The 14,054-nt window shown below is 55.9% G+C and overlaps 1 protein-coding gene across 1 annotated transcript in view; it reads left to right on the forward strand.

Moving 5' to 3' along the window:
• Positions 1 to 14,054, forward strand: part of CPSF1 (cleavage and polyadenylation specific factor 1) — a 71,172-nt gene that overhangs the window by 10,342 nt on the left and 46,776 nt on the right. Inside the window, exons 3-7 of the mRNA XM_071418178.1 lie at positions 3,357 to 3,437; positions 6,781 to 6,932; positions 8,257 to 8,403; positions 11,305 to 11,444; positions 13,395 to 13,505. Of these exons, the coding sequence (XP_071274279.1) occupies positions 3,357 to 3,437; positions 6,781 to 6,932; positions 8,257 to 8,403; positions 11,305 to 11,444; positions 13,395 to 13,505 (631 nt within the window). The remainder of the gene's footprint in view (positions 1 to 3,356; positions 3,438 to 6,780; positions 6,933 to 8,256; positions 8,404 to 11,304; positions 11,445 to 13,394; positions 13,506 to 14,054) is intronic.

A 14,054-nucleotide genomic window follows, 5' to 3' on the forward strand; every position in this document is an offset into this window, starting at 1 on the left:
CAAAACCCCCAAAAAATCCAAAGAAAAAATCCCCAAAACCCCCAGAAAATAAACCAAAAATCCCAAAAAAACCCCCAAAATCCCCCAAAAATCCCAAAAAAACCCCAAAAATCCCCAAAAAGACCCCAAAAATCCCCCTAAAAACCCAAAAAATCCCCAAAAAACCCAAAAAATCCCCCAAAATCCCAAAATTCCCCCAAACAGTCCCCAAAATCCAATAAAAAACCCAAAGATCCCCCAAAAAACCCAAAAATCTGCCAAGAAACCTCAAAATCCCCCAAAAACCCCAAAAGAACACCAAAATCCCCAAAAAACAAAAAAAATCCCCCAGAAATCCCCAAAAATCCCCAAAACACAAAAAAATCCCCCCCAAATCCCCCAAAACCCCAAAAAATCCCCCAAAAAACCCCCAAAAACCCCAAAAAACCCAAAAATGCCAAAAACCAAAAAATCCCTGAAAAACCTGAAAAAGCCCAAAATCCCCAAAAACTCAAAAAAATCCCCAAAACCCCCAGAAAAAAACCCAAAATTCCCGAAAAAACCCCAAAAATCCCCCAAAAATCCCAAAAAGACCCCAAAAGTCGCCAAAAAGACCCCAAAAAACCCCAAAAGAACACAAAAATCCCCAAAAACCAAAAAACCCCCCAAAAGTCCTCAAAAAACCTCAAAAATGCCAGAAAACCCCAGAAATCCCTGAAAAACCTGAAAAAACCCAAAACCCCCAAAAACCCAAACAAAAAATCCCCAAAACCCCCAGAAAAAAACCCAAAAATCCCCGAAAAACCCCAAAAATCCCCCAAAAAAACCCCCAAAAAACCCCAAAAAGACCCCCAAGATCCCCAAAAAACCCCAAAAGAACACAAAATCCCCAAAACCCAAAAAAATCCCCCAGAAACCCCAAAAAGCCCCCAAAACACAAAAAAAATCCCCCAAAAATCCAAAAATCCCCCAAACAATCCCCAAAGAACCCCAAAAACCCCCCAAAAATCCCCCAAAACCACCAAAAATGCCAGAAAAACCTGAAAAAACCCAAAACCCCCAAAAACCCAAACAAAAAATCCCCAAAAGCCCCAGAAAAAAACCCAAAAATCCCCGAAAAACCCCAAAAAATCCCCAAAAAGCCCCAAATCCCCCCAAGCAATCCCCAAAATCCCCTAAAAAAACCCAAAGATCCCCCAAAAAACCAAAAAAATCCCCCAGAAACCCCAAAAAAACCCCAAAACACAAATCCCCCCCAAATCCCCCAAAAACCCCAAAACCCCCCAAAAATCACAGAAAAAACCTCCAAAAAAAAGCCCCAAAAGCCCAAAATCCCCAAAAAAACCCAAAAATCCCCAAAATCCCCAAAAATCCCCAAAAACCCCAAAACCCCCGACAAAAACCCCAAAATCCAAACCCCCCAGGGTTGGGGTGCCCGAACTCAGTTTGGGGCTCCAGAGCTCAGGGTTGGGGTGCCCTGGGTGATTTTGGGGTGCCCTGGGTGACTTTGGGGTGCCCTGGGTGATTTTGGGGTGCCCTGGGTGACTTTGGGGTGCCCTGGGTGATTTTGGGGTGCCCTGGGTGACTTTGGGGTGCCATTGATGATTTTGGGGTGCCCTGGATGATTTTGGGGTGCCCTGGGTGACTTTGGGGTGCCATTGGTAACTTTGGGGTGCCCTGGGTGATTTTGGGGTGCCCTGGATGACTTTGGGGTGCCATTGATGATTTTGGGGTGCCCTGGATGATTTTGGGGTGCCCTGGGTGACTTTGGGGTGCCCTAAGTGGTTTTTGGGGTGCCCTGGGTGATTTTGGGGTGCCATTGATAACTTTGGGGTCCCATTGGTAACTTTGGGGTGCCCTGGGTGATTTTGGGGTGCCCTGGATGACTTTGGGGTGCCATTGATGATTTTGGGGTGCCCTGGGTGATTTTGGGGTGCCCTGGGTGACTTTGGGGTGCCATTGGTAACTTTGGGGTGCCCTGGGTGACTTTGGGGTGCCCTGGGTGATTTTGGGGTGCCATTGATGTCTTTGGGGTCCCATTGGTAACTTTGGGGTGCCCTGGGTGACTTTGGGGTGCCATTGATAACTTTGGGGTGCCCTGGATGATTTTGGGGTGCCATTGATAACTTTCGGGTCCCATTGGTAACTGTGGGGTGCCCTACGCCATTGTTGGGGTGCCCTAAGTGGTTTTTGGGGTGCCCTTGGTAACTTTGGGGTGCCATTGATAACTTTGGGGTGCTGTGGATGACTTTGGGGTGCCCTTGGTAACTTTGGGGTGCCATGGATGACTTTGGGGTGCCCTCACTCACTTTTGGGGTGCCATTGCTAATTTTAGGGTGCTGTTGATAACTTTGGGGTGTCCTAAGTGGTTTTTGGGGTTCCCTAAGTGGTTTTTGGGGCACCCTTGCTGTTTTTGGGGTGCCCTAAGTGGTTTTTGGGGTGCCCTAAGTGGTTTTTGGGATGCCCTTGCTGTTTTTGGGGTGCCCTGGATGACTTTGGGGTGCCCTTGGTAACTTTGGGGTGCCCTCACTCACTTTTGGGGTGCCATTGCTAATTTTAGGGTGCTGTTGATAACTTTGGGGTGCCCTTGCTGATTTTGGGGTGCTGTAGATGATTTTTGGGGTGCTGTTGCTGATTTTGGGGTGCCCTGGATGACTTTGGGGTGCCATTGGTAACTGTGGGGTGCCCTCACTCATCTTTGGGGTGCCATGGATGATTTTAGGGTGCTGTTGATAACTTTGGGGTGCCCTACCCCATTTTTGGGGTGCCATTGGTAATTTTGGGGTGCTGTGTATGATTTTGGGGTGCCATGGATGTTTTTGGGGTGCCTTTCCCAGCTGTCTGTGGTGGAGTACGACCCCATTTTTGGGGTGCTGTATCTCATCTTTGGGGTCCCATTGATGTTTTTGGGGTGCCGTATCTCATTTTTGGGGTGCCATTGGTAATTTTGGGGTGCCATGGATGATTTTGGGGTGCTGTTGCTGTTTTTGGGGTGCCCTCACTCATTTTTGGGGGTGCCGTTCCCAGCTGTCCGTGGTGGAGTACAACCCCATTTTGGGGTGCTGTGTCTCATTTTCGGGGTGCCCTTGCTGTTTTTGGGGTGCCCTTGCTGTTTTTGGGGTGCTGTATCTCATTTTGGGTGCTGTATCTCATTTTTGGGGTGCCCTCACTCATTTTTGGGGTGCTGTGTCTCATTTTTGGGGTGCCCTTGCTGTTTTCGGGGTGCCATGGATGTTTTTGGGGTGCTGTATCTCACTTTCGGGGTGCCCTTGTTGATTTTGGGGTGCTGTGTCTCATTTTGGGGTGCTGTGTCTCATTTTTGGGGTGCTGTGTCTCATTTTGGGGTGCCATGGATGTTTTTGGGGTGCCGTTCCCAGCTGTCGGTGGTGGAGTACGACCCCGGCACCCACGACCTCAAGACTCTGTCCCTGCACTACTTCGAGGAGCCGGAGCTCAGGGTGAGCCCAAATTCACCCCAAAATCCCCCAAATTCACCCCAAATTCACCCCAAACCCCACATTCACCCCAAATTCACCCCAAAACCCCCACATTCACCCAAATTCACCCCAAAACCCCCACATTCACCCCAAATCCCCAAACTCACCCCCCCCCCCCCCCCCCCCCCCCCCCCCCCCCCCCCCCCCCCCCCCCCCCCCCCCCCCCCCCCCCCCCCCCCCCCCCCCCCCCCCCCCCCCCCCCCCCTCCCCCCCCCCCCCCCCCCCCCCCCCCCCCCCCCCCCCCCCCCCCCCCCCCCCCCCCCCCCCCCCCCCCCCCCCCCCCCCCCCCCCCTCCCCCCCCCCCCCCCCCCCCCCCCCCCCCCCCCCCCCCCCCCAAATCCCCACAATTCACCCCAAAATCCCCAAATTCACCCCAAAACCCCCACATTCACCCCAAAATCCCAAATTCACCCCAAACCCCACAATTCACCCCAAAAATGGAGTTTGGGGTTCTCTCAGATCCCAGGGTTATCCCAGAACCCCAAAACCCCCACAATTCACCCAAAACCCCCAAACTCACCTCAAACCCCCCAAATTCACCCCAAAACCCCCAAACTCACCCCAAAATCCCCAAATTCACCCCAAAACCCCCAAATTCACCCCAAAACCCCACAATTCACCCCAAAACCCCCAAATTCATCCCAAATCCCCACAATTCACCACAAACCCCCCAAATTCACCCCAAAATCCCCAAATTCACCCCAAAACCCCCACAATTCACCCCAAATCCCCACAATTCACCCAAAACCCCCAAACTCACCCCAAACCCCCAAATTCACCCCAAAACCCCCAAATTCACCCCAAATCCCCACAATTCACCCCAAATCCCCACAATTCACCCAAAACCCCCAAATTCACCCCAAACCCCCACAATTCACCCCAAAACCCCCAAATTCACCCCAAATCCCCACAATTCACCCCAAAACCCCCAAATTCACCCCAAATCCCCACAATTCACCCCAAAATCCCAAATTCACCCCAAAATCCCCCCAAATTCACCCCAAATCCCCCAAATTCACCCCAAAATCCCCCCAAATTCACCCCAAACCCCCCAAATTCACCCCAAAACCCCCACAATTCACCCCAAACCCCCCAAATTCACCCCAAAATCCCCCCAAATTCACCCCAAAACCCCAAATTCACCCCAAACCCCACAATTCACCCCAAAAACGGATTTGGGGTTCCTCAAAGCCCATGACTAGCCCAGAACCCAAAATCCCTGAATTTCTCCCCCAAATCCCTGAACTTCCCCAAAATCCCCACAATTCACCCCAAAAACGGATTTGGGGTTCCCTCAGATCCCAGGTTTATCCCAGAACCCCAAAACCCCTGAATTTCACCCCAAACCCCCACAGTTTACCCCAGAATGGATTTTGGGTTTCTCTCAAATCCCTTTTGAGGTTCCTAAATCCCCTTTTCCAGGATGGCTTTGTGCAGAGCGTGCACACTGGGTTATGGGATGGATTTTGGGGTTCCTAAACCCCCATTTAGGGTTCCTAAACCCCCATTTGGGGTTCCTAAATCCCCATTTATGTTCCTAAACCCCCTGTTTCCCCAGGATGGCTTTGTCCAGAACATGCACACAGAGCTCTGGGATGTATTTTGAGGTTCCTAAACCCCCATTTATGTTCCTAAATCCCCATTTTTCCAGGATGGCTTCGTGCAGAACGTGCACACAGAGCTCTGGGATGGATTTTGAGGTTCCTAAACCCCCATTTACGTTCCCAAACCCCCTTTCACGTTCCCAAACCCCCGGTTTCCCCAGGATGGCTTTGTGCAGAACGTGCACACAGAGCTCTAGGATGTATTTTGAGTTCCTAAATCCCCATTTTGAGGTTCCCAAACCCCCCTTTCACGTTCCCAAACCCCCTGTTTCCCCAGGATGGTTTCGTTCAGAACGTGCACACAGAGCTCTGGGGTGCATTGTGAGGTTCCCAAACCCCCATTTCACGTTCCCAAACCCCCTTATTTCCAGGATGGTTTCGTTCAGAACGTGCACACAGGGCTCTGGGGTGCATTTTGAGGTTCCCAAATCCCCATTTATGTTCCCAAACCCCCTTATTTCCAGGATGGTTTCGTTCAGAACGTGCACACAGAGCTCTGGATGGATTTTGAGTTCCTAAATCCCCATTTTGAGTTCCTAAACCCCCTGTTTCCCCAGGATGGTTTCGTTCATAACGTGCACACAGAGCTCTGGGGTGTATTTTGAGTTCCCAAACCCCCATTTTCAGTTCCTAAACCCCCTGTTTCCCCAGGATGGCTTTGTGCAGAACGTGCACACAGAGCTCTAGGATGTATTTTATGTTCCCAAACCCCCTGTTTCCCCAGGATGGCTTTGTGCAGAACGTGCACACTGGGTTATGGGATGGATTTTGGGGTTCCTAAACCCCCATTTGAGGTTCCCAAACCCCCTGTTTCCCCAGGATGGTTTCGTTCAGAACGTGCACACAGAGCTCTAGGATGTATTTCACGTTCCCAAACCCCCTGTTTCCCCAGGATGGCTTTGTCCAGAACGTGCACACAGAGCTCTGGGATGGATTTTGAGGTTCCCAAACCCCCTTTCATGTTCCCAAACCCCCTGTTTCCCAGGATGGTTTCGTTCAGAACGTGCACACCGGGTTATGGGGTGCATTTTGAGGTTCCTAAACCCCCTTATTTCCAGGATGGCTTTGTTCAGAACGTGCACACAGAGCTCTGGGGTGCATTGTGAGGTTCCCAAACCCCCATTTGAGGTTCCTAAATCCCCATTTATGTTCCTAAACCCCCTTATTTCCAGGATGGCTTTGTTCAGAACGTGCACACAGAGCTCTAGGATGTATTTTATGTTCCTAAACCCCCTTATTTCCAGGATGGCTTTGTTCAGAACGTGCACACAGAGCTCTAGGATGTATTTTATGTTCCTAAACCCCCTTATTTCCAGGATGGCTTCGTTCAGAACGTGCACACAGAGCTCTAGGATGTATTTTATGTTCCTAAACCCCCTTATTTCCAGGATGGCTTTGTTCAGAACGTGCACACAGAGCTCTAGGATGTATTTTATGTTCCTAAACCCCCTTATTTCCAGGATGGCTTCGTTCAGAACGTGCACACAGAGCTCTAGGATGTATTTTATGTTCCTAAACCCCCTTATTTCCAGGATGGCTTTGTTCAGAACGTGCACACAGAGCTCTAGGATGTATTTTATGTTCCTAAACCCCCTTATTTCCAGGATGGTTTCGTTCAGAACGTGCACACAGAGCTCTAGGATGTATTTTATGTTCCCAAACCCCCATTTTGAGGTTCCCCAAACCCCCTGTTTCCCCAGGATGGCTTCGTTCAGAACGTGCACACCCCTCGGGTGCGGGTGGACCCCGACGGCCGCTGTGCGGTGATGCTGATCTATGGCACGCGCCTGGTGGTGCTGCCCTTCCGCAGGGACTCGCTGGCTGACGAGCACGAGGGGCTGGTGGGAGAGGGGTGAGGGACCCCAGGGACACCCCCGGGGGGGACCCCCGAAACCGGGGAGGGACCCATGGACCCCAGGGGGGACCCCGAAACTGGGGAGGGACCCCTGAGACTCCCAGGGGGGGACCCTGAAACTGGGGAGGGACCCCTGAGACCCTGGGGGGACCCCGAAACTGGGGAGGGACCCCTGAGACCCCCGGGGAACCCCGAAACTGGGGAGTGACCCCAGAGACACCCCGGGGAACCCCAAAACCGGGGAGCGCCCCATGGACCCCCCAGACCCCCCAAAACCCGGGAAGTGCCCCCTGAATCCCCCCAGAGACCCCCGGGGCACCCCAAAACCCGGGCAGTGCCCCCTGAGACCCCACAGGGCCCCCAAAACCCGGGCAGCCCCCCCTGAACCCCCCAAACCCGGGCAGTGCCACCTGAACCCCCTCAAATCTCCCCCCAAAACCCGGGCAGCCCCCCCTGACCCCCCCTGAGCCCCCCAATCCCGGGCAGCACCCCCTGAACCCCACAAACCCGAGCACCCCCCTCTGAACCCCCCAGGGCACCCCCAAACCTGGGCAGCCCCCTCTGAACCCCCCAAATCCCCCCCCAGGGCCCCCCAATCCCGGGCAGCGCCCCCTGAACCCCACAAACCCGAGCAGCCCCGCTGAACCCCCCAGACCCACCCCAAAACTCGGGCAGTGCCCCTGAACCCCCCAAATCCCCTCCCAGGGGCCCCCAAAACATGGGCACCCCCCTTGAACCCCTCAAATCCCCCCCAAAACCCGGCCAGCGCCCCCTGACCCCCCTGGGGCCCCCCAAACCCGGGCAGCCCCCCCCAAACCTCCTCAAATCCCCCCGCAGACCCCCCCATAGTACCCCGGGCAGCACCCCCTGAACCCCCCCAGGGTCCCCCAAAACCCGGCAGCCCCCCCAGAGACCCCCGGGGGCCCCCCAAACCCGGGCAGCCCCCCCCAGACCCCCCTGGGGCCCCCCAAAACCCGGCAGCCCCCCCTGAACCCCGAAATCCCCCCCCAAAACCTGGGCAGCGCCCTCTGACCCCTCCGGACCCCCCAAAACCTGGGCAGTGCCCCCTGAACCCCCTCAAATCACCCCCCAGGGCAGCCCCAGGGCCCCCCCAAAACCCGGGCAGCCCCCCATGAACCCCCCTGACCCCCCAAAACCCGGCAGCCCCCCCTGACCCCCCAAATCCTCCCCCAAAACCCGGGCAGTGCCCCCCTGAACCCCCCAAATCCCACCCCAGACCCCCCAAACCCGGGCAGTGCCCCCTGACCCCCCTGGGCACCCCAAAACCCGGCAGCCCCCCCTGACCCCCCCAATCCCTCAGGCAGAAGTCGAGTTTCCTGCCCAGCTACATCATCGACGTGCGGGAGCTGGACGAGAAACTGCTCAACATCATCGACATGCAGTTCCTGCATGGCTACTATGAACCCACCCTGCTGATCCTCTTCGAGCCCAACCAGACCTGGCCTGGGTCAGTCTGGGGGTCCCACGGGGATTTTGGGGGGGTTTGGGGGGATTTGAGGGATTTTGGGAGGGTTTCAGGGGTTCCCAGCCCATGCAGTTCCTGCATGGCTACTATGAACCCACCCTGCTCTTCCTCTTCAAGCCCAACCAGACCTGGCCCGAGTCAGTCTGGGGATTTTGGGGGGTTTGGGGGTGATTTTGGGGGGATTTGGGGTGATTTTGGGGGGTTTCAGGGGGTTTTGGGGGGTTTCAGGAGGTTTTGGGAGGGTTTCAGGAGGTCCCAGCCCATGCAGTTCCTGCATGGCTGCTCTGAACCCACCCTGCTCTTCCTCTTCGAGCCCAACCAGACCTGGCCCGGGTCAGTCTGGGGGTCCCAAGGGGATTTTGGGGTGTTTCAGGGGGTTTTGGGGGGATTTCAGGGGTTTGGGGGCAGTTTTGGGGGGATTTCAGGAAGTTTGGGGTGATTTTAGGGGGGTTTCAGGGGTTTTGGGGCAGTTTTGGGGGGGATTTCAGGGGGTTTTAGGAGGGTTTCAGGAGGTTTCAGGGGTTCCCAGCCCATGCAGTTCCTGCATGGCTGCTATGAGCCCACCCTCCTCATCCTCTTCGAGCCCAACCAGACCTGGCCCGGGTCAGTTGGGAGATTTTGGGGGATTTCAGAGGGTTTTGGGGCAGTTTTGGGGGGATTTCAGGGGGTTTGGGGGATTTCAGGGGATTTCAGGGGTTCCCAGCCCATGCAGTTCCTGCATGGCTGCTGTGAGCCCACCCTGCTGATCCTATTGGAGCCCAACCAGACCTGGCCCGGGTCAGTTTTGGGGTTTGGGGAGAATTTTGGGGGGATTTGGGGCAGTTTGGGGGAGATTTGGGGTGGTTTAGAGGGAATTTGAGGCAGTTTTGGGGGCATTTCAGGGGGTTTGGGGGATTTCAGGGGGTTTTGGGGTTCCCAGCCCATGCAGTTCCTGCATGGCTACTATGAACCCACCCTGCTCATCCTCTTCGAGCCCAACCAGACCTGGCCCGGGTCAGTCTGGGGGTCCCACGGGGGATTTGGGGCAATTTGGGGCAGATTTGGGGTGGTTTGGAGGGAATTTGAGGCAGTTTTCAGGGGGGGTTTCAGGGGTTCCCAGCCCATGCAGTTCTTACATGGCTGCTATGAGCCCACCCTGCTGATCCTGTTTGAGCCCAACCAGACCTGGCCCGGGTCAGTTTGGGGGGTCCCAGTGGGATTTTGGGGGGATTTGGGACGGTTTGGGGGGATTTGGGGTGGTTTGGAGGGAATTTGAGGGATTTTGGGAGGGTTTCAGGGGGTTTCAGGGGTCCCAGCCCATGCAGTTCCTGCATGGCTACTCTGAGCCCACCCTCCTCATCCTATTGGAGCCCAACCAGACCTGGCCCGGGTCAGTTGGGGATTTTGGGGGATTTTGGGGGGTGTCAGGGGGTTTTGGGGCAATTTGGGGTGGTTTGGAGGGAATTTGAGGCAGTTTTGGGGGGATTTCAGGGGGTTTTAGAGTTTCAGGGGTTCCCAGCCCATGCAGTTCTTACATGGCTGCTATGAGCCCACCCTGCTGATCCTGTTTGAGCCCAACCAGACCTGGCCTGGGTCAGTTTGGGGGTCCCAGGGGGGATTTTGGGGGGTTTTGGGGCTGTTTTGGGGGGATTTTGGGAGGGTTTCAGGGGGTCCCAGCCCATGCAGTTCCTGCATGGCTGCTCTGAGCCCACCCTCCTCATCCTCTTCCAGCCCAACCAGACCTGGCCTGGGTCAGTTTGGGGGCTCCCAGGGGGATTTTGGGGGGATTTGGGGCAGGTTTCAGCGGTTTGGGGGCAGTGTTGGGGCTGTTTCAGGGGTGTTTGGGGGTCTTTCAGGGGTGGTTTTAGTGGGTTTCAGTGGTTTTGGGGCTGTTTCAGGGGTTTTGGGGGTGATTCTGGTGTTTTGGGGGGTGTTTCAGGGGTGTTTGGGGCGGTTTCATGGGTGTTTGGGGCTGTTTCAGGTGTTTTGGGGCTATTTCAGGTGTTTTGGGGCTGTTTCAGGGGTGTTTGGAGCTGTTTCAGTGATTTTCGGGCTGTTTCAGTGGTTTTGGGGCTGTCTCAGGGGTTTTAGGGGTGTTTCAGGGCTGTTTTGGGGTTGTTTCAGGGCTGTTTTGGGGCTGTCTCAGGTGTTTTGGGGCTGTTTCAGTGGTTTTGGGGGTGGTTTCAGGGCTGTTTTGGGGCTGTCTCAGGGGTTTTTGGGCTGTTTCAGGGCTGTTTTGGGGCTGTTTCAGGGGTGTTTGGGGGTTCCCAGCCCCCTCAGTTCCCCCCTCTGACCCCAGCTCAAGCTGCTCTGGGGCACTTTTGGGGCATTTTGGGGCATTTTGGGGCCATTTGGGGGATTTTGAGGTTCAGGGGAGTTTTGGGGTCCCAGTGGGCTCTGGAAGGTCCCAGTGCAGGGCACAGTGCCCAGTTTGGGGTGACAGTGGCACTGGGGACACAGGGACAGGGGACAGTTTGGGGTGACAGGGCTGAGGGGTCACAGAGGTTACCCCTGGTGACATTGGGGTGTCCCCAAGGGGTGACAGGGGTCAGGCTGTCACTCAGGGGGACATTGGGGTGTCCCCACAGGAGGGTGGCAGTGCCACAGGGCATGGGTGGGGTCAGGCTGTGTCTGTCACCCCAAGGTGACCCCCAGGTGACCCCCAGGTGACAGAGGTGTCCCCACAGGAGGGTGGCAGTGCGGCAGGACACTGTGACCCCCAGGTGACCCCCAGGTGACAGAGGTGTCCCCACAGGAGGGTGGCAGTGCGGCAGGACACGGGTGGGGTCAGGCTGTGTCTGTCACCCCCAGGTGACACAGAGGTGTCCCCACAGGAGGGTGGCAGTGCGGCAGGACACTGTGACCCCCCCAGGTGACACAGAGGTGACAGAGGTGTCCCCACAGGAGGGTGGCCGTGCGGCAGGACACGTGCAGCATCGTGGCCATCTCACTGAACATCCTGCAGCGCGTGCACCCCGTGATCTGGTCCCTGAGCTCGCTGCCCTTCGACTGCACCCAGGCACTGCCCGTGCCCAAACCCATCGGTCAGTGACAGGGACAGGGACAGGGACAGGGACACAGTGACACAGGGACACAGTGACACAGTGACAGTGACACAGGGACACAGTGACAGTGATCTGGTCCCTGAGCTCACTGCCCTTCGACTGCACCCAGGCACTGCCTGTGCCCAAACCCATCGGTCAGTGACAGGGACAGGGACAGGGACACAGGGACACAGGGACAGTGACACAGGGACACAGTGACAGTGACACAGTGACAGTGACACAGTGACAGTGACACAGTGACACAGTGACAGTGACACAGTGACAGGGACACAGTGACACAGTGACAGTGATCTGGTCCCTGAGCTCGCTGCCCTTCGACTGCACCCAGGCACTGCCTGTGCCCAAACCCATCGGTCAGTGACAGGGACAGGGACAGGGACACAGGGACAGTGACACAGGGACACAGTGACAGTGACAGGGACACAGTGACACAATGACACAGTGACAGGGACACAGTGACAGTGACACAGTGACACAGTGACAGTGACACAGGGACAGTGACACAGTGACAGGGACACAGTGACACAGTGACACAGTGACAGGGACACAGTGACAGGGACACAGTGACACAGTGACAGTGACACAGTGACAGTGACACAGGGACAGGGAAAGGGACAGTGACACAGTGACACAGTGACAGTGACACAGTGACACAGTGACACAGTGACACAGTGACAGTGACACAGTGACAGTGACACAGGGACACAGTGACAGTGACACAGTGACAGTGACACAGTGACACAGTGACAGTGACAGTGACACAGTGACAGTGACACAGTGACAGTGACAGTGACACAGTGACAGTGACACAGTGACACAGTGACAGTGACAGTGACACAGGGACACAGTGACAGTGACACAGTGACAGTGACACAGTGACACAGTGACAGTGACAGTGACACAGTGACAGTGACACAGTGACAGGGACAGTGACACAGTGACAGTGACACAGTGACACAGTGACAGTGACAGTGACAGTGACACAGTGACAGTGACACAGTGACAGGGACAGGGACAGTGACACAGTGACAGTCACAGTGACACAGTGACACAGTGACACAGTGACAGTGACACAGTGACAGTGACACACTGACACAGTAACACAGTGACACAGTGACAGTGACCCTGTCCCCAGTGTCCCAGGCAGTGTGGTGATGGTGGCAGTGGCACTGATGCTGTCCCCAATGTCCCCATGTCACAGGTGCTGTGGTGTCACTGACAATATCCCCATTGTCCCCAGGGGCTGCCGTAGTGATGGTGACAATGACAATGACAATGACACTGTCCCCAATGCCCCCATGTCCCAGGGGGTGTGGTGACAATGACAATGACAATGACACTGACACTGTCCCCATGTCCCCGTGTCCCAAGGGGGTGTGGTGACAATGACAATGACACTGACACTGTCCCCAATGCCCCCATGTCCCAGGGGGTGTGGTGACACTGACACTGTCCCCATGTCCCAGGGGGTGACAATGGCACTGTCCCCACTGTCCCCATGTTGCATGGGTGACAATGACAATGACACTGTCCCCATGTCGCAGGGGGTGTGGTGACAATGACAATGACAATGACACTGACACTGTCCCCGTGTCCCAGGAGCTGTGGTGACAATGACAATGACAATGACACTGACACTGTCCCCATGTCCCCATGTCCCTGTGTCCCAGGGGCTGTGGTGACAATGACACTGACACTGTCCCCATGTCCCCGTGTCACAGGGGGTGACAATGACAATGACACTGACACTGTCCCCATGTCCCAGGGGGTGACAATGACACTGACACTGTCCCCATGTCCCCGTGTCCCAGGGGGTGACAATGACACTGTCCCCATGTCCCCGTGTCCCAGGGGGTGACAATGACACTGACACTGTCCCCATGTCCCAGGGGGTGACAATGACACTGTCCCCATGTCCCCGTGTCCCAGGGGGTGTTGTGATCTTCGCTGTGAACTCTCTGCTGTACCTGAACCAGAGCGTGCCCCCGTACGGGGTGGCCCTGAACAGCCTCACCTGCGGCACCACCGTCTTCCCTCTGCGTGAGTGACACATCTGTCACTGTCACTGTCCCCTGTCCCCTGACACTGTCACCATCCCTGTCCCTGTCACTGTCCCCTGTCCCTGTCCCTTGTCCCCGTACGGGGTGGCCCTCAACAGCCTCACCTGTGGCACCACCGTCTTCCCGCTCCGTGAGTGTCACTGTCACTGTGCCTGTCACTGTCACCATCCCTGTCCCTGTTCCCATCCCTGTCCCTCTCGCCCATCACTGTCCCTGTCCCATTCCCATTCCTTGTGTCACCATCCCCTCTCTCCTTGTCCCCATCCCTGTCACTGTCCCTGTGCCTATCCCTCTCCCCATCCCTGTTCCTGCTATGATTGTCTCTGTGTGTCCCCACTGTCCCTGTCCCATCCCTGTCCCCATCCCTGTCCCGCTGTCCCCATCCCTATCCTGTCCCTGTCCCCACCCCAGCTGTCCCTGTCCCCACTGTCCCTCTCCCCATCCCTGTCCATGTCCTGTCCCAGTCCCCACCCCAGCTGTGACTGTCCCTGTCACTGTCCCCTGTCCCCATCCCTGTCCCCTGTCCCTG

This window comes from Agelaius tricolor, unplaced genomic scaffold (assembly GCF_023055355.1).
Source record: "Agelaius tricolor isolate 1412-34295 unplaced genomic scaffold, bAgeTri1.0.p SCAF_78, whole genome shotgun sequence".
Lineage (NCBI taxonomy): Eukaryota > Metazoa > Chordata > Aves > Passeriformes > Icteridae > Agelaius > Agelaius tricolor.